The following is a 20,801-nucleotide window of genomic DNA, read 5'->3' on the forward strand; positions in this document are numbered from 1 at the left end:
CACTCTGCATGTGTTTTCTCTAGTAATACCCCCATAATTGAATAATAGAAGACAAAACTTACCGAAGTTAGAACAAGAAGACCTTAACAGTCTCCTCTATGCTTCTATTATCTAGCCTTGATTGTGAAGTTGGGATAAGTTAGATTTAGTTATTCTCACACATGTTTCCTCGAGTTCGATATAAAACTGGGTACTCCCGGTAAAGTACTACATCGGTATATTATCCGTGCGCTTGCGGATTATTCTGTGTGCATTAATCTATACCAACACTCTCTAAACATACCTCTAAAATATGAAACACTTACAATATAAAACACTTGAATGCAACATAAGTCTGAAGCAGAACATTTGGAACATACACTTGCAATATATGTGTGAAACATATGCAACAACCAGATCAAGCACTTGCAACTTGCAACATGAAAAATACTTATTGCAACACAAGACTGAAACAGCTAAAACATTTCAAACATACTTTGCAACATATATGTGAAACATGTGCAACATCCCGATAAAAACGCTTGCATCATATGTCTGAAACAAATAAAACATTTTGAACAAACGCTTGCAACATACCTCTAAAACAATTGCAACATATGCAACATCCCGATCTACTTTTGTAAAATCCATATGAAACACTTGCAATATACTTCTGATAGCATATGAAACACTTGAAACATATATTTGTAACATAGAGGGATGGAGAGGCCAGGGTCGGTTGATTTCGGCCTCGGAGCAGGAGCCGACGCCGAGCGGTAGCGCGCGAGCACCATCAGCACGGTCCGCGCTTCGTGGGTGCCCTTTGGCTTGGTGGGGACCGACTTGAGGCACGCAACGGCACCACCAGCACCATCAGAGACGGGCGACGCTGCCCCTGCCCGATCTCGTCCGCATCGCTGGATGCCGTCGCCGAGGGAGGATGTAGACCAAGGTTTGTGGAGAGGAAGAGAGGTGGAGGCCGATTAGTCGCCCCTCCTGGCCCAAGGTGCCACCCGGAAAAGGATAGAAGCGGGCGGGCGAGCGTGATGAGCTGAAGCCGCGCGATGGTAGGTGAACTGCGGTGGAGAGGGAGGAAGGTGGTTGGCGGCGCTCAGGTGAGGTGGAGATGGAGGATGGCGGCCAGCCAGCCGCGGTCGAGAGCGCCCGGGAGCAATCACGGTGGAGCGCGAAATTAGAATTCGATGGCGAGTGGAGATTGGAGAATGACATTTCTAGAGACCCTTGAGTAGGGATGAAAACGGATCGGATACGGACGGATATCACCGATATTACATTTGTTTTTATATTTCTGTTCGGATTCGGATTCGAATACGGATAGTGTCAACTATGTCGGATAGGATATGATTGAATATCGACATCATAAATATGCGATTTGAGTATTCGGATATGGTATCGGATGTTGGATATCCGGACTCGGATACGGACATATCTCAACCCCTCTAAATGGATTCGGTTTCGAATACGGTCGAAAAATATCCGTACCGTTTTTATCCGTACCCTTGAGTGGAAGAAGACAGCCAAACTTTTTTTTTTTTTGTCAAACAGCTGATTGGAGGACGCATCCGGGGCAGTTGGGTCATTCGTACCGTCACAGCCCATGGCAACGGACGCCCTGACCTAGCATTTCCGTTGAATTTTACATAATATAGAACCTTACAATATTTATCTATTCGTATTTTTTAAAAAAAAATCGAGTATATTTGGGTGGTTTTTTCTTTTTTTTTCAAATTAACGTGAGAGCATACGAAGGGGTGGGAGCACCGGATCCACTAGTACTGACTACTACAGTAGTGACTACTGGCTACTGAGGTGGCCCGTACGGCCAAACAACCTTTATCCCCCGGCATTCTCTCTCTCGGTGGTTCTCCCGTCCCCCTCGCGTGCGCTCTGTGCCGACGACTGCTCGGCCGCCGCCGCCCAACGCCCTGGTGCCCAGGTTTCCCTCTTTGCGACCTTCGCCGACGACGAGCACCCACCAGGTACGCCCATCCCTTTCTCTTCCGCTCTTGCTGTGCGAAACCGAGCACCCAAACCCAACCTCTTTGAATTCGGATCTGAAATCTTACCCAATTTCAAGTGCAGTATACATGTATACGCCTACAGACTTCGAATTTCTTGGCCAAAAATTCTCGGGTTGGGTCCGCCCCTCCTGCACCTGTCCTCGATTAAATGTACTATACATCGGGCGAAGTTGGTTGGGTTACCCGTAGTGGCAAATTCGAGTTAGGAAACTGCCAAGGTTCATGGTCATGGATGAGAGTCACTGGAATGGGTGGTTCTCCTTGAGTTCTGAGATCTGAATGTAGTTTGCTCATTAGTAGCTTGCGTCAAGTTGGATTCGGACGCTTCAGTCGGTGCCAACAGATTTTATCCCTTTCATTCATGGTTCTGACTTCTGAGGAATTATCCATTTTTTATGTGACCCTGATAAACTGAACATCAGAATCGACCTGTGCAGGATGTTAATTCTGTTGTGCTTAGATTGCATGTCTCCTTTGATGCTAAAATTTGGTGTGATTAGCAGGAAAGCAATGGAGTGGTGGGGTGCTGATGTTTTGTGCTACTTCCGAACCTGAAAGGAGCTTCTTACAATGGCACCGGGAAGCAGCATTGTGACAGTAGTCCCTGAGTTGGACTGTGGAGATGACGATGGGCTTTCTGAGCCACTTGGGGGTATCAGGCTTGATGTAGACTCTGCAAGTAAACCGTGGTCGACATCACTAGCCAATGTTGCATTGTCATCGCTGTCTGGCTTGAATGATTTGCTCGAGTGTCCAGTGTGTACCAACTCGATGCGCCCACCTATACTTCAGGTTTGTGTGCTTAGACATATCTTCTCTTTTTATTTTGTTGGCAAAAGGAGGTGCTTTGATAATTACAGTATGCATCTTTGCTTGTTTGAGTTTGTATGCAAAGAAAATGCTGTTAGCTTACATTGCCTATTAGATATGTAGATTGAGTTAGCATAAAAGGTATATTTTGGTAATTGCAGTATGCATCTTTGCATGTTTGAGTCTGTATGCTAAGAAAATGATGTTAGCTTACAATGCCTATTGGACATGTGGATTGAGTTAGTATAGAAGGTGGGTTGACTGGGTTCTATGGTACATATTCTGCATTTACACCACCTTAAGGTATCTAGGTTTGCCCATTGATCTCAAGTTGTTGAACTTTTGTTCTGTTAAAATCCTAGTGTAACATTTTTTCTGTTGTCACATTGTAATCGACGATAAGTTCTCTGGGATCCACATGGATCAAGTCTGTTTCATCCTCGCATCGCATCTGTCATGTTGTCCATTACAATTATGGACTCCCTCACATCAAAATAATCTAGAACTTCCTAATGTTAATGAAAGAGCAGCAATGAAGGGATCAGTCATTTGTTTCCTCTGTATGTTTATATCAGTGCATGCATAGTGTTGGAGCCCATGTTTATCAGTTTATATCTCCGCTTTCTTAGAATTTGGCATGGTCATGACCATCAGCAAGTTTAAAGCTTTTATAGCTTGCAATTGCATTGGAACACTTTCAAGTTTTTTCTAGTCTGCTATCTCTCCCTCTCTCTAGACACACATACTATTGTGTATTGTCCATGGTTATGTTTATTGTATCCTTGTTCTGCATTTTTTGTCAAAGAGCTATCTTTATTGTTCCAAATAAAAGGTTGACTTTATTATAATCACAATTCCTAAGTTCAGGTGTTGTTTCTACACATTTTTTTCATAAGAATAATTAAATGATTTGCAAGCTAATTGTGTTACTTGAATAGTGATGGTATTTGTATTGCTTCAGGATTTATATCATGTAATTTGAACAGCAGCTTTAGTTGCAATGATTAGAGTTACATAAATGAATTCAGGAAATGAGAATGGTAATAATCTACTGGTTCCTTTTTCTGCAGTGCCCTAATGGCCACACAATCTGCTCTAGTTGCAAGCACAGGGTAGAGAACCATTGCCCAACTTGTCGCCAGGAACTGGGAAACATCAGGTGCTTAGCACTTGAGAAGGTGGCAGAACAACTCCAGCTTCCATGCAAATACCAGAGTATGGGATGCACTGAGATTCACCCATACAAGAACAAACTCAAGCACGAGGAGCTCTGCAGGTTCAGGCCATACAACTGTCCGTACGCAGGTTCAGAGTGTCTGATCACAGGTGATGTTCCGTTTCTGGTGTCTCATCTCATCAATGACCATAAGGTGGACTTGCATGAGGGATGCACATTTAACCACCGATATGTGAAGCCCAACCCTTACGAAGTGGAAAATGCTACATGGATGCTCACTGTAAGTAAAATGACACTCTGTTCATGTTTAAGTACTCAAGCGTTTGTTACCGATACATGGGAAACATTCCAGGTTATGTAATCTGGATTATCTGTATGGTCAGCATATGCATTGAGTAGTGACTTCATAGTATTTGCCTAACAAGACCTACTTCTGAGATGTCTTGTATTTTGAATGTGATCAGATCTGTTTTGAGCCCATCCATTCTTTTCTGACCTGTGATGGCTGTATCATAAGCATCATCAGGCTAAGTGAGTCTGCCATTTCAGTATTTCACCCCCCTTGTGTTTTATACATGCAGGTTTTCAAGTGTTTTGGGCAGCACTTCTGCCTGCACTTCGAGGCGTTCCTACTGGGGATGGCGCCGGTGTACATGGCGTTCCTGCGGTTCATGGGCGAGGAGAGCGAGGCGCAGGGGTTCGGGTACAGCCTGGAGGTGGGCGGGGGTGGGCGGAAGCTGACGTGGCAGGGCACGCCGCGGAGCATCAGGGACAGCCACCGGAAGGTGCGGGACAGCTTCGACGGGCTCATCATCCACCGGAACATGGCGCTCTTCTTCTCAGGCGGCGGCAGGCAGGAGCTCAAGCTGCGGGTCACCGGCCGCATCTGGAGGGAGCAAGGGCAATGAAGCATCGCATCCCCCCGTCCCTGGTGCACCGTGCTCATGATGCGGGTCACCGGGCAGCCTTCTGCTGATCTGCTGCTCGCCATGATGGTTCAGTCCCATTCCGTGTTCGTCCTGTGCATTTGATGTGTGTACAAATATTTTGGATACGTTGTAGCCTAGACCAGACTGTCTCCAGACCAGACCTGATTAACACGTGGGGAAAGCCCCGGCAAAACCTATCAGTCTGACATGTGCTCATTTTTATGCCTTGTCTGGTTGTCCCTGCCAGATAGTCGTTCTTGTGAGCAAGTGTATCATGTGCTACGGCTACGGCTGTATACCCAGTAACGAAAAGCCAGGGGTGAAAAGATAGGGTAGATACCGGGCCGATCTGAGATGTGCACGGGATCTGCTCGTGGTCCTCAATGCTCAATGCACATATGTTTTTGTTTTTTCCTGTAGCAACCAACGGTTACTAGGCTTGGCCTGGGCATCTGGCTGGGTGCAGTGCAAGACGCGATTTTGTTGTCTGAACGTGTACGTGTACAAATGTGAACGGTTTGATAGGGGAAGAAAATAAACACTATAAATATGGTTTGTGTTCTATGCCTTCAACAACGACGCTTTGGCCGAGTGGTTAAGGCGTGTGCCTGCTAAGTAAATGGGTTTTCCCCGCGAGAGTTCGAATCTCTCAGTCGTCGTCTCTTTTTTTCTCTTTTTTTTCTGCCTTTTCTCTCTCCATCATGCCAAAAAGGAAACTTAGCATTAAACATATACTAGAAAACATCACGCGGCTTTGCCGCGTGAGCCAGTAGGTGCCAGCGTTATGGAGCTGCTAGTAGTTGCGTAGAAGTCCAATCCAGTATAAGCATTTTTATTTTGAGATTTACCTAATTTCAAGTCAAGACATGAATATTATTAGGACAAAGTCGGCTTTTATCGATAGAGCTTCTGCGCGGTCTAGGGTGACGAGTGGTGAGGAAGGAAAAAAAACCCGACGACGCGTAAAATGAGTCGTGGGCTGAGTGTGTGTGTGCTATGAAATTTTTAAGCTAGCTTACCCATAACACACATAAAATAAAACAATTGTGTGTAAGCTAGCTTAAATATATATATATGATCGTGAAGCTGATAGAATCACTCAATTGTTTTATTTTATGTGTGTTATGGGTAAGCTAGCTTAAAAATTTCATAGCAATTTGAACAAAAGGGTACCACAGAAGCTAAAAGACAAGTTTTATAGGACGGCGATTAGACCTGCTATGTTGTATGGTGCAGAATGTTGGCCTACGAAAAGACGACATATTCAACAGCTAAGTGTCGCGGAAATGCGTATGTTGTGTTGGATTTGCGGTCATACAAGAAGGGATCGAGTTCGGAACGATGATATACGTGAGAGATTAGGGGTAGCACCAATTGAAGAAAAGCTTGTCCAACACCGGTTGAGATGGTTTGGACATGTGCAACGGAGACCTCCAGATGCACCGGTGCGTAATGGAATCCTAAGTCAGGATAGTAACGTGAAGAGAGGCAGAGGAAGACCGAAGTTGACTTGGGTAGAGGCAATAAAAGGAGACTTGAAAGGATGGAATATACCCAAAGACTTAGCCTTAGATAGGAGTGCTTGGAAGACAGCTATTCACGTGCCTGAACCTTGATTGCTTCTGTTGGGTTTCAACTCTAGTCTACCCCAACTTGTTTGGGACTTAAAGGCTTTGTTGTTGTTGTTGTCGTTGTTGTTGTTGAATAAAGAAACTAACTCTATTAATTTTTTTTAGAAAACTCTTGAGAAATCTGGTTCCACATTAATAGCAAAAAATTACACTAAAACGTGTGATGTTATGTATTTATAGTGCAGTGCTAGTTGTGTAGAGTTCAACAAACTTGGTTTGACATTTTTTAAATTTTTATTTGTTTTATTATGTTATTTACAAAATTTCAGCCGTTTTAGATAAATAACAAATTCATAGGAAAATAGAAAAACGTTTCGGGCCGAATTCGGCCCAGTAAGGCCCAGGTTCAACGGGAAACAGGCCCGAGCGGGAGGCAGGCCGACCCATTCAAAAGGCCTGGACTGCGGGTTGATTCGACTAAAGTTCAAGGGTTTTTTTGCAAAAAAAAAACCACGCCTCGCATGCTCTGGCCCGTTCACGTGCCTGATCCGACGGCCAGCTTTTGGGTGCATGTTTCATATGTAAAGATTGTTAACAAGCCAATCCACGAAAATGCTGTATCCATCATCTGGAAAATGGGATGTGTTTATCCTTCTGTTCTTGGAGATTGTTTTTCTATACCACTGAAAATTCACACACGTGACACATCCATCCATTATATGCAATTGCTGGGCCCACGTTTCACTGAGACCTCAACGACATACAAGGAATTTCCGAAATTTCCAGCAGCACAGGAGAAAACAATTGCAATATATTCTTAAGTTGTGAGCACTCGACAAAGCTTGTAATCACCGCAATCACAGACGATCACTTTTATTGTAAAGCAGTCAAACAACAAACAAAACAACCACGTGCACCAGCTCTCAAGTATACACACAAGATCGGCATACATTCGTTCAACAATTTACAAACAATCTCAGGAGAAAAGTGTGCGAGTTCCTGCCGGATGAACTGGCTCATATGATACCAACACAAAGGAACTCCATCAGCGGGCAGCCACACCAAGGAATCCTTGCGCTGGAGCATATTCTTGTGGGCTTGTGGCGAATCATGGCAGGAGCCTTCTCAATTAGTTGAGGCATTGAGCTCACTGCACAAACAGAACATGCATTTTAGAATGGGTTGAAGCGCTGACATCGTACATTCTGAGAGGAGAACTGAAAGAAGTTATGCCGGGCAAGCAAAGGAAAATGGTCCCTGAATGATCGAGGTTCATGTTCATCCCATATACTAATGCAAAGAGAAAAGGGGGGTCAATTGTGTGCTCAGAATGATACAGAACCTTCCACTGGATTAGATGGAAGGGCCAGCAACTGAAGTTGCATAACCCGATTCTTGCAACTGCTTCAGAGTGGACGCAAGCCAGTCGAGCCCGTCGTATAGGCCCTCACCACGGAGTGCGCAGGTCCCCTGTATGTGCCATATTCTGTTCCTGAGATCATGCATCCCCAGTCCTTCGCTAACCTCATCCGTGCTCATCGCACCTCTCTGTGTGAGCAAGAGAAAGATATCAGTCTGAAAGCATCGCTTGATCGCTGCTCACTTGAACCTTCCATAATAAATCTGAAGTCATTAACAACATAGCAGTTCTAAACTTCCTGGTTATCAATTAGCCATACTGAATTTCGAAGAAATATTTTTGGCATTCTAAAAAGTTCCATGAGAGCACCAATAGTCTCAAGAGTTCCTACACAGGAAGGTCTTTACATTTGTCGTTTTTTTTAAGTATAAATGCTCTGATATCTTGGCATCTTGTTAATATGGAAAGAGTAAATTTTGTTTCTGTAAGGTAAATTTATCCTACAGAAAGCTCATCTGTAATCAATAAAGAAGACATTGGATACCTCATAACCATGCAAAATAATTTAATGTGGCACACAATATAAATTGAAATAATAAAAAAAAGAACATGTGATAACTACTCATTATAAGGAGGGTACTTCAAACAACAACAACAACAACAACAACAACAACAACAACAACAAAGCCTTTAAGTCCCAAACAAGTTGGGGTAGGCTAGAGTTGAAACCCAACAGAAGCAATCAAGGTTCAGGCACGTGAATAAATAAACAGCCGCATGTGAATAAGGTCATAAAATATTACACAGGTAGCCCTTAGCGCCTCCAAACTCTTGGTTTAACTTACCAGATCCTGTTTGTTTGCGAATACCAAGATTATGCTGTTTGCCATCAAAGGGTCCTTGATAATGGTCTGGAAGGAGAAAAAGGATGCATAACATCGTATCATCAACAGACATAATCTAAGGGGCCAGTAAATCTTGTACTGATGGAGGTCGTATGACTATCTTACCTGGAATTCTTGCCTCGCATCTCTAATCCTTTCTCTATCCAAAGAATCAACGACATAGATCTGCAACAAACCAAAAGCTGAAACACAAACTTAGCAAGAAGACTAAATGCCTTTCACTTATACTATTCTGCACACCAATTTACTAAGCTACCCATCCAAAATTTTCAAAATGTGCTTCGACTTGAGGGAATACATATAGGCTGTGATGTGGATATTAACTACAATTGAAGAAGAACAATGCCCAAAGTTAACACCATATCAAGAGTTGAGAAAGACAAGAGCGGCAAAAGTACCAAAGAGACATAATGGGAAGCTACTCATGTGTCTATAGACTTGCAAGTAATAGTTATTACCAGTGCATCAGAGTTACTCAGGTACATCTTCCACAGTGACCTGAGTTTTTCTTGCCCACCCACATCCCACACAGTGAATACCACATTCTTATACTGAACCTTCTCAACATTAAAACCTGCAGGAAGCATGAAAATTATGTTACCAGAGGTAGTCATTGGATGGAGAAATGAGGATAGCAACAAGGTCAATCCAGACTCCAGAGCATTATGTTATGCATGAAGTTTCTGTATAGCTCCATTTAATCACGTAAAGTTGTGTCAAGTAACATGATCTAGAAGAAATTGTTCATAACTGCAACTGCAATAACAAGGAAACTAAAATTCAAAATATGAAAAAAAAAAAATCATATTACAAGCCTGATTGAAAATGTCTACTCATCCGAAGCGTTCAAGTTATATCATCAATACATTTCCCAGCTTCCACATTTATATCATCATGAATTTCCAAATCAACATTGGAAGAAGAATGCTTTGAAGAAAGTCATTTTTTGAACCATCAGATGCAACATACACAAATGTTTCTGAATCGATACCAATTAAGATCAGATTATGCCTTTGAAGCACGCATTATCCCACTATTTGAACCAAATGTTGATGACCATGGTTTCCTATTGTTGCCTTCTTTTTTTATTCTGTACTCGGCAGACAAATCACACAAAGGGTTTCAGCAAAAAAAAAGTTTTGGTTCGATATTTTATTTGGCAACACACATAATAAACAAATAAGAGTATAAGTTTATAGAATAAAACTGCATGCATGCTGCAATCATTCAGCATTGGAGATAAATGGTAAGTAAATAAATAATGATATGGGCCACGTACCGACTGTAGGGACTGTTGAAAGAACCTCTCCCATGTGCAGCCTGTACAGTATAGTTGTTTTACCAGCTGCATCGAGACCAAGCATCACAACCTTGAAGAGGTTAATGACACGATTAGTGACAGACTTAGATAAGCATTGATAAAAAAAGACAAACTGGAACTGATGGAGGATGATAGGATGAATAAAGGAATAGTATTTACTATAAGCAGAGATGTTTCTCTTGTAAAAAAATGACAAAGAAAAGTTGGCGGAGTGGTTCGTGTTAGTTGGCTTAAGGAGGATATCGAACATCTATATTTTTAGCTAGAATCACTAGAATGCTAGTTGGTAACTCATTTTTCATCTCAAAATCAGCTGGTTAGAAAGCAGTACCCAGTAGACCCATCTACAGCCAATTCCTTGATTGCTACCTCCATCACTTGATCTAAAAATTCGCAATTCACCACAAGGGTGATATAGTATTATTTAAGAGAGAGAGAGAAGGACGATAGAGTGACCAAGCACTGAATTGGGAATTCAATAGGCTTCTGCATGGCACAAGTTAATAACTGAACTTAAAGAGCCCTGGAATCAACAGTAGAATCCTAACTTAAAAGCCCTCGAATCATGATAAACCGTAACAATGGATCCCTGGTCACATACTCAGTACTCACATGCCACTCCCAGTACAGAACCAAGATCGAAGCTCTACCTCTAGCAACGGAACATCGCATCAGCAATTAATCCACGCCAACCCACACGCCCGAATCCTCGCGCAGTACCGGGCGGAAGCAACGTTCCTCACATTTCCAGACGAGCCGAGCCACTCGAGGAGCAGGCGGGCCTAAACCATGCCCTTCTTTCAACCCAGAGAGAAACTAGAACACAAGCCTAGGAGTTGCCAGAACGAGCAGCCTACTTGAGCAAAGAGACGGGCGGAGCAAGCAACCGAATCGAATCGAAGGAAGGAACCGCAGGTAGAGGAGGGAGAGGGGCAAGATGGTATCATTACGTACCCTCATCTCCCTGGTGGAGAAGAAGGAATCGAAGAGCCTGCGCAGGGCCTGCCCCATCTCTCCGCCGCACGCTCAACTCCTCCCTGCCTCCCTCCGGTCGGGTTCTTGGCCCTCCGCGGCGGGCTGCTGTTCTCCCTCCCCTTCTCCCCTGTCCCCCGGGATTCCGTCCCGTCGAGCTCAAGAGCAGCGGATCGCGGGAGGGAGCCTGCAGGCAGGGCAGGGCCGGCGCTGGACCAAGCGGGGCACGGTCCGGTCCAGTGGGTGGGTTGGGTCTTGGTCAGGTTTGGTCTGGCTCTGGCAGAGAGAGAGAGAGAGAGAGAGAGAGAAGGAAGAAGCAGTGGGTGGGTGGGTGTTCTTGCCTTCTTGGCAGGGTTTGGCAGTTTTGGTTTGTGGGGTTCGCCTGCTATCATGCCTCGCCGTCGCCGCCAGAACGAGAACACGACGCACGCGGGTAGAATTCTTTGCTTTGCTTTGCTTGGTGTCTTCGTGTTTGTGGAATTTTGATTTGAGACCATTCAGCACGTACAATGCTCACATCCAGCCAACCATGTACTCGGTTCCAGGTGTCATAGGAAGAATTTATTTATTTGTCCTAGTTGTTTGAGGCTTTGAGGTACTACTATTGTATACATGATCTTGGGAATTAGGGTAATCGTATATACTAACAATACTTGGTGCCAAATTAAGAGCACAGTCAATGGGAACATAGGTAATAGGTTTACATCAAACTTCTTTTAATTTGCTAGAGCCTACTCGGTCGTTTTCGTGGCGTTCAATTAAAACGATGTAATTATAAGTACCAAGATCTATTATAAATGCTATGACTATGATCATGAGTAAATGTAGCGTTTGCCCAGAAACCAGAGATTAAGAAGAAATTAGATAGACTTGCTACTATGATTGAGACGGTTCAAAACTAATTGCCTTTTTAGATCCGGTGGCGCCGGCGATGTGCGTGAGTGCGGGGCCTCCCGCATTGGTCATCTCTTTCGACCCTATGCTGGAGGAGCTTGCCAACTCACTTGTCGTGAGCCGGCCAATGAGAGCAGCAACATCTGAGTATTTGCCTGCTACGATAGCTCCTCAGGAGGTTGAAGCACCAGTGGCGAACACCTGTTCCCCGGCGACGGCTGCTCAGTGGACGATGGACTTGTCTCTGAGGTCGCCAGTGCAGGGGCCGCCACAACTCACGCCACCACGAGCGGGAGCACCCGGCGTCGCAGATGGTTGCACCACACCCAGGGACACGACGCCCACACCACGTGAAGCTGCCCGACGTCTCGCACGGTTCACTGAGAAGGTGCAGCTCGAGCGAATGTCGCCATTAATCGCTAGTCCACCTAGGCAGAAGGTGGCAACCATAAGGCAACCCCTGCCAAAACGGAGCAGACGGATTGCCGTTCAGCCGCTGGCGCACATTCCGACCTTCAAACGGGGCGAGGTGCTCCTCATGCGGAGGATGAGCTTTGCACCGCCGGCAGCTCCAATCTCATCCGCGTCCAAACGAGCTTACGACGACTTTTTCACAAGGAACTTGACATCGAGCGAAGTGAAAGCACTGGACGCGATGTTCTCGACGACCAATGCTACGACTAGTAGAAGACTCTTCTCGGATGACGGAGCATGATCGCGCGGCCAGTAGCGGAGGCGCCCAGCTCTGTGGATTACTGCGTTGCTCTTAGTTCGGTTGTTTACTTTTATATAATATCGAAGTTTGAAACAGTCTGCTAGAAAGGTCTAGTCACAACTGTAAGACCTCCTAGGGCTCTCATTAGAAGCGTGTCGTGTGTATGGTTAAACTCTTCTTCTTAATTATAATGATACGCAAATCTTTTACGTATTCGAGGAAAAAAAACTAATTGCCTTATTAGATTCTACTGGCCACTCCGTGCGTTGCTATGGATAAAGGATGTATCAAATTCGTCATCATGCTGTAATGGTAAACGTGGTTATATAAAGGTGTGATCAGATGTGTCTTTTCATATATATATATTTTTTAAAGGACATCCCATAAAAATTCATTGGCATAAACAAAATTCCCTTGGCGGGGATTCAAATGGAGCATTAACTTATACTAGTATATTGTCCGTGCTAACGCCACGGTGGCATTTTAGTGATGCAAGTAACAACCAAACGCTATTGATCATATAAATCAATAAAGCCAAAGCTGTAATCATAGGAGCTAATCTGGTCTTTGGATAATTAATTGGTCATTCTGGCAAGAACCAAGAAAACCAAGCGCTAGCTTTTCATCCTCCACAGCTCCCTGAGTTCCACGGGATAAACACAAGAAGTAGGCAGATTGTTATGACTGGTACGGTCTACAGGCGCAGACACCATGGCTAGGAGCCCGGCTTAGTCGGCCCAGTTGGTTAGCAAGTCCTAGAATCTAGGATACTTATCTCTTGAGTTTGTTACTTGAATAAGTTAGAGTTGAGTCGGTTAGAGATTTGCTTGTATAAGTATTGAACAATTATGATAGAATAGATTGGCCTAGGATTGAGTTTATCTCACCTTGGGCCCTCGGGCGTTACTGTTCACGATCTTCCTATTGCCACCGAGTTCCAGCCGGGCGCCGAGCACGGCGCCGCTAGTTCATCACCGGGGGTTCAAGCCCAGGCCTCTCACCTCCCACTCCTACGCCCTCCGATCCCTAAGCACCAACAATCTAGTATCAAAGACCATGGCCTCCTCTGGTGCTCCTGCCGGTGCCGCTGCCGCTGCTACCACCACCACGCCGTCGTCGTCCGTTCCTCTCGCCACGTCGAGCGCCCTTCCACCGCCTCCCGCACCACCGACCCTTGAAGACTCCCTGGCCACCTTGGCAAGCATGCAGCGGCAGATGGGAGAGATGTTCCAAGGCATGCAGCGGCAGATGGCGGAGATGTCCCTACGCCTGGCGACGGTAGAGAGCCGTCCGGGTCCTTCGACGCCACCACGCCTACCGTATTCCACCACGCCGCTCCTACAATATGGCATGACGGGGTATGGGGGCTTTTCGGTGTCAGAGCCGGTCGTCTCAGAGATCCTGCCCTCGCCATCACTGTCGGGGTCCACGGTGCCGCTTCTGGCGCCCATGGCTGCTGGCGTCACCTCGCAGCCATCCCCAAAGGGGCTTCCGATTCAGTCGATCCTGTTTTTGTCATCACCGTCGCCGGTCCCGTCGCTGTCCTCCATCCTGAACGGGCCGATCTACTCTTCTGCTACGATGGTGCATGAACTACGCCATCACCCTGAGGAACATGGGGACAGCTAGGGCGTTCCTAGGTTTCATAAGTTGTCCTTCCCCACTTACAACGGCAAAGAAGACCTGCTTGGATGGCTCAACCGTTGCGAGTCCTTCTTCCACGGTCGGCTTACCCGTGAGGCGGACAAGGTTTGGCTCGCATCCTTCCACACGATGGGATCTGCACAGCAATGGTATTATGTTTTGGAACGCGACTCCGGCCGCCCATCCTGGGACAACTTCCGTCTGCTCTACCACCAGCGTTTCGAGCCAGCGCTGTCCACCAACCATCTTGCCGACCTTGCTCGCCTACCGTTCGGTGCCTCCGTCGATGCTTACATGGAAGCCTTCCAGGCGTGCTTGGCGCACGCGGGACATCTGGCGCCGCTACAACAAGCACAGCTGCTCACCGGGGGCCTTCCTAAGTATATCCGAGTTGATGTGGAGCTCCATGACCCCCAGGACTTGCACCGCACCATGCGCTTGGCTCGGGCTTATGAGCGTCGCCATGCATCAGCGGCCCTCGCACTCCCAGCACCACCCAGTCATCCTCCTCGGTGCGCTCCGGCTGGACAGACCACCTTACCGTCGATAGGGGGCGCTATGCCATCATCAGCAGCCTCAGCTTCCTCCCCAAGCCGCCCCTTCAAGCGTCTCACGCGCGGCAGAGATGGCAGATCGCCGCAAATTGGGCTTGTATTACAACTGTGATGAACCATATGTGCAGGGACACAAGTGTCCGCGTCTGTTTTACCTTGAAGTGACATATTATATTGTGGAGGAGCTAGAATCCGATGAGGATGAACAAACGTCAGACGTCGGCCAAGACAAACCCACCATATCATTATCGGCCATTGTAGGCATCAGGACAGAAGATACTATGAAGGTTTACGTCCAGGTCGGCAACGTGCAGTGCGTGGCATTGCTTGATTCGGGTTCTACTCACACATTCATCAATGGGGACATCGCACGTCGCGTTGGCATCCATTTTGAACCGTGCTCAGGTGTCGGAGTTACAGTCACAAATGGTGACCACGTCGCTTGCCAGGGGCTCGCGCGCGACGTCGGCATACGCATTGTCGAAGAAGTCTTCTCAGTCGACTGCTATACGATTCCATTGGACCGCTAGGACATGGTTCTTGGTGTCAACTTCTTGCGCACCCTCAGACCGATATTGTGGGATTTTGATGACTTGTGCATGGCGTTCACCAAGGCCGGGAGGCGTGTATTCTGGCGTGGTATCGGCTCAACCTGCTATGACATGTAGTCCACTTGCCACCTCCATGCTCTCCATGACGCGGGCCGCAACACCAGGATAGCCTTGCTCGACAAGCTCCTCAACTCATTTGAAGATGTGTTCGCCACGCCCGAAGGCTTGCCGCCCGCTCACGCCTATGATCACCGCATTCATCTCGTGCCAAATGCGCTGCCAGTGGCCATGCGACCTTACCACTACCCACAACTATAGAAAGACAAACTAGAATCTCAGTGCGCCGCTATGTTGCAAATGGGGGTAATCCGTCCGAGTACCTCAACATTCTCTGCTCCTGTTTTACTTGTTAAAAAAACATGACGGCTCCTGGAGGTTCTGCGTGGATTACCGTGCCTTGAACAAGCTCACCATTAAAGACAAATTTCCAATTTTGGTGGTCGAAGAACTGCTCGATGAGCTTCACGGGGCCTGGTTTTTCTCCAAATTGGACTTACGTTCAGGGTACCATCAAGTGCGCATGCATGCTGATGACATTGAGAAGACTACTTTTTAGACTCATGAGGGTCACTTCGAGTTCTTAGTCATGCCCTTCGGGCTATCCAATGCACCGGCAACATTCCAAAGTATCATGAACACAATGCTCCGACCGTTCCTGCGTAAGTTTGTCCTAGTGTTTTTTGACGACATCTTGATCTATAGTCCCTCTTGGTCGACGCATCTGCAACACATCAACGCCGTCTTGACTGCACTACGTGACCATCATCTGCGGTTGAAACGCTCCAAATGCGACTTCACAACGACGTCAGTACATTACTTAGGACATGTCATCTCCACGGCTAGTGTTGCAATGGATCAGGAGAAGGTTGCAGCCATCGCTACTTGGCCTCAACCCGGCAACATGCGTGCACTCTAGGGGTTCCTCGGCCTTGCCGGGTACTATCGTTGGTTCATTAAAGATTATGGCTCGGTGGCTACCTTGTTGACGGCGCTGCTCAAGAAGGAGGCTTTCCTGTGGTCACCCGTAGCCACAAACGCATTCAACGCCCTCAAGAAGGCCCTGTCCAATGCACCGGTTCTCCAACTTCCTAATTGGGACAAATCATTCATGGTCAATTGTGATGCATCCGGCTCTAGATTTGGCGTGGTACTCCATCAAGGCGCTGGTGCTCTAGCATTTTTCAGCAGACCCTTTGTAGCTCGGCACCACAAGTTAGCCGCATATGAGAGGGAACTCATCGGCCTTGTAGAAGCAGTTCGGCACTGGCATCCGTATCTATGGGGCAGACAGTTTATTGTGCGCATAGATCATTATGCATTGAAGTTCTTGTTGGATCAACGGCTCTCGATAGTTCCCCAACATCAGTGGGTTAGTAAGCTCTTTGGGTTTGATTTCACGATTGAATATCGGTGGGGCACTCTCAACGTCGTTGCCGATGCGTTGTCTCGAAGGGAGGTGGATGATCTGCTGCTTCATGCCATCACAGAGCCTTCCTTTCAGTTATTCGACGATCTACGCCATGAACTGCAGCTGGATGATGACCTACGTGCGCTGCGCGACTCCATTGTGGCGAACCGTGGTGAGCCCTGGCGTCTCGCTGATGGTCTTATCATGCGCGGTGCCCGCGTGTTTGTCCCAGCGACGTCCACAGTCCTCCCCGCTGTTCTCTAGTTGGCGCACGGTGCTGGCCATGAAGGCACATAGAAGACGCTGCAGTGGCTTCGTTAGGAGTTCATGATCGATCATGATCGTCGCCTTGTCTGAGACTTTGTGAGTTCTTGTTTCACATGTCAGCGTAACAAAATAGAACATCTACACCTGGTTGGTCTCCTTTAGCCTTTAGAGGTTCCCTCACAAGTTTGGTCTGATATCTCCATGGATTTTGTGGAGGGGCTTCCGCGTGTACATGGGAAGAGTGTGATTCTAATGGTGGTTGATAGATTTTCCAAGCAGGCGCATTTTCTTCCGCTGAGTCACCCATACACCGCAGCTTCTATCATCAGGATCTTCTTTGAGGGCGTCGTCAGACTTCATGGTTTCCCGGCGTCCATTGTTAGTGATCGTGATCCAGTGTTTATGGGGCATGTTTGGCGTGATCTCTTCAAGCTCGCTGGGGTCAAGCTCAAGATGAGCACAGCTTTTCATCCTCAAACTGATGGACAGTCCGAGGTGGTCAATCGCACAATTGCTATGTATTTGAGGTGTCTCACTGGCGATCGTCCTTGTTCTTGGCTTCAGTGGCTTCCTTAGGCAGAATATTGTTACAACACTTCATTCCACTTCTCCCTAAGGACGACGCCATTTGAGGTGGTGTATGGCCAGCCTCCACCACCTCTGTTGCCTTATGCTGTCGGCATGGCTGAAGGGTCGAGATGGTGACTAGAGGGGGGGTGAATAGTCTTTACTAAAATTTAATCGCGTCGGCTAACCGATACAAATGCGGAATTAAAACTATCGGTCTAGCCAAGACTATACCCCACTATATATGTTCTCTAGCACCTTGCAAAGATACTAATTATGCAACTAAGATGCCGGGCTAGCTAGAGCTCTCCTAAACAATTTTAGGAGCACGGTTACACAAACCAATGCCACTAGTTCTTTAAGCAACAAGGGAGCTCCTACACATGCTAGTAAGCAAAAGCACAAAGCTAACTAAGCTCACTAGCAATGCTCAATAACAAGGCAACAAATGCCTAATTAGAGAGCGTAAATACTTAGCTACACAAACTAAGCAATGTGACTAACAAGGTTACTAAAACCAAATTAGCCACGCAAGGGAGCTACTTCTATGCTACACAAGCAAGAAGGTAATTAGCAAGCTACACAAGCTATCTAATTACAAGAGCAACTACACAAGCTTAATATGTATAAAAGTAATTGCAAGCTTGTGTAATGGGGATGCAAACCAACGGGAAGAATAAGGTTGACACGATGATTTTTCTCCCGAGGTTCACGTGTTTGCCAACACGCTAGTCCCCGTTGTGTCGACCGCTCACTTGGTGGTTCGGTGGCTAATTAGCATCACCCGCTAAGCCCGCACGTCGAGCGCCGCAAGAACCTACCCCTTGAGTGAGGGTAGCTCAATGACACGCTTTACTAAAGTTGCTCTTCGCGACTCCCGCGGGGCGAGCACAAGTACCCCTCACAAGCACTTCTCCGGAGCGCCGCACAAGCTTCTTGCGGGCTTCGACGGAGACCACCACCAAGCCGTCTAGGAGGTGGCAACCTCCAAGAGTAACAAGCATCACCGGCTTGCAACTCGATCACCTAGTGCCACTCGATGCAACCTCACGATGCAATCGCACTAGAATCGCTCACTCACACAATCGAATGATCACTATCAAGTATGTGTGTGATGGAGGGCTCCCAAGCACTCTCAAGCATGGACACAAAGTCCCCCAAGGTGCTCCACACTAGCCATGGCCGAAGGCCACTTCTATTTATAGCCCCAAGGGCTAAACTAGCCGTTACCCCTTCACTGGGCAACGGTCGGGCTGACCGGACGCTCCGGTCGTGTTGACCGGATGCTGGACCTCAGCGTCCGGTCGCCCACAGACGACCACGTGTCCCGGTTCCAACGGTCACTTGACTTGACCGGACGCAGCAGCACTCAACTGACCGGACGCTGGACCCTCAGCGTCCGATCATTTCCAGTAAGCTCCCGAGCATGACCGGACGCGTCCGGTCGAACGCGATCGGACGCAGCCAGCGTCCGGTCATATTCCAGCTACTGAGTCACCGTACATCAGCCTGACCGGACGCAGCCTTCCAGCGTCCGGTGCATTCAGATCCAGCGTCCGGTCAGTTGACCAACGCCGGCATCTTCGCGACCAACTCGTTTTCACTTCTAACTTCTTCACCCTTGCACCAATGTGCTAACCACCAGAATTTGCATCCGGCGCAATAGAAAATAGACATTCCATTTTCTCGAAAGCGCCGAATCCCGCCTCACAAGCTCGGCGGGAGGGAGAGAGGGACCCAACCCCATCTCACCCCTACAAACACCACCTCCTTTGTAAATGTGCCAACACCATCATGTGTATGTGTGTTAGCATTTTCACAATCATTTCCCAAAGGATGTTAGCCACTCAACTTGCCACGCCACTCGATCCTAGCGACAATGCAAAGTTAGATCACTCGAGTGGCACTAGATGACTGATATGCAAATAAGTTTGCCCCTCTTAATAGTACGGCCATCTATCCTAAACCCGATCATAAACTTCTCTACACACCTATGACCGGTGAAATGAAATGCCCTAGGTTATACCTTTGCCTTGCGCATTCCATTCCATCTCCTTCAATGTCGATGCAACACATGCACCAACACGATCAACAATGATATGATCCACTTCATATCATCACATGATCATATTGGTTCATCGATCTTGACTCTACTTGCTCTTCACCGTTGCCATCGTCCATCGGCGCCAAGTCTTGCTCAAGCTTCACCGCCACGCGGTCTATCACTCCAAAGCCTTCGACTTGCCCTTCACGCTTGCAACCGGTCCATCAAGCCAAGTCTTGTCTTGATCTTCTCCACCTTGATCACATGACTCAATGTCATGTCTCATGTGCAATAAGCTCCTTCATCATCACATGTGTGAGCTTTGCAACATCTCCAAGCCATTTTCACCTTCATGGCATATGTTGCTCACACACATGTACCTGTGGACTAATCACCTGTGTATCTCACATAAATACAATTAGTCCACCTAGGTTGTCACTTAATTACCAAAACTAAACAAGGACCTTTCAATGGCACGGACAGACAAGGTAGCAAGCTTCTCTGCGATCGTGACGTGTTTCTCGCCGATGTTCGTGATCGGCTGCTGCAAGCCTAGGAATACACCAAACGGCATCATGATGCTCACCACCGCCCTCTTTAGTTTGACGTTGACGATTGGGTTCTCCTGCGCCTTATTCATTGGCCGACGTAATCTTTGGTGCCGGGCTTCCGTGGCAAGCTTAGTCCATGATTTGCTGGTCCGTTTCAGGTAATTGAGCGCATTGGCGAAGTGGCATATCGTCTGCGTCTTCCAGAGGGAGCTCAGATTCATGATGTGTTCCATGTTGGGGTTCTCAAGCCGTTTTGGGGAACTCCGCCCTCCACTACACCGACGCTTCCTCCTCTTCGTCATGGCCGAGTGCTTCATCATCCTACATGCGTGCTTCATTCTCAGTTGAGGCGCGGTGTGTGGCATACTGGCATGTGTTGGTTCAGTGGGAGAACTTGCCGGAAGATGACGCCACTTGGGAACCCATGGATGAGTTTCGTGCTCTCTTTCCTTCGTTTCAGCTCGAGGACGAGCTATTTCC

At 47.1% G+C, this 20,801-nt stretch overlaps 2 protein-coding genes and 1 non-coding gene across 4 annotated transcripts; 2 read left to right on the top strand and 1 right to left on the bottom strand.

Annotated features, from left to right (window-relative positions):
* The first annotated feature begins 1,826 nt into the window (after positions 1-1,826).
* LOC136462513 (E3 ubiquitin-protein ligase SINAT2-like) lies at positions 1,827-5,436 on the top strand. 2 transcript variants are annotated; one of them, XM_066461612.1, is made up of 4 exons: positions 1,827-1,979; positions 2,522-2,813; positions 3,902-4,288; positions 4,590-5,436. In XM_066461612.1, the coding sequence occupies exons 2-4, from the start codon at positions 2,592-2,594 to the stop codon at positions 4,914-4,916; spliced, it is 936 nt and encodes a 311-aa protein (XP_066317709.1). In that variant the 5' UTR covers positions 1,827-1,979; positions 2,522-2,591; the 3' UTR covers positions 4,917-5,436. The 2 variants fall into 2 exon arrangements, with proteins under 2 accessions (XP_066317709.1, XP_066317708.1); XM_066461611.1 differs by having other exon boundaries at positions 2,525-2,813; positions 4,590-5,435.
* Positions 5,437-5,514: 78 nt separating this feature from the next.
* TRNAS-GCU (transfer RNA serine (anticodon GCU)) lies at positions 5,515-5,596 on the top strand. Its single transcript has one exon. It is a non-coding gene; the product is annotated as a tRNA-Ser (tRNA).
* A 1,722-nt stretch (positions 5,597-7,318) lies between these two features.
* On the bottom strand, positions 7,319-11,415 carry LOC136462514 (ADP-ribosylation factor 1-like). The gene is made up of 7 exons (XM_066461613.1): positions 11,049-11,415; positions 10,053-10,143; positions 9,232-9,347; positions 8,879-8,938; positions 8,714-8,779; positions 7,851-8,056; positions 7,319-7,658 (listed from the first exon to the last, which is right to left on the bottom strand). The coding sequence occupies exons 1-6, from the start codon at positions 11,103-11,105 to the stop codon at positions 7,862-7,864; spliced, it is 585 nt and encodes a 194-aa protein (XP_066317710.1). The 5' UTR covers positions 11,106-11,415; the 3' UTR covers positions 7,319-7,658; positions 7,851-7,861.
* Positions 11,416-20,801: the final 9,386 nt, after the last annotated feature.

Source organism: Miscanthus floridulus, chromosome 7 (genome assembly GCF_019320115.1).
Source record: "Miscanthus floridulus cultivar M001 chromosome 7, ASM1932011v1, whole genome shotgun sequence".
NCBI classification, from domain to species: Eukaryota; Viridiplantae; Streptophyta; class Magnoliopsida; order Poales; family Poaceae; genus Miscanthus; species Miscanthus floridulus.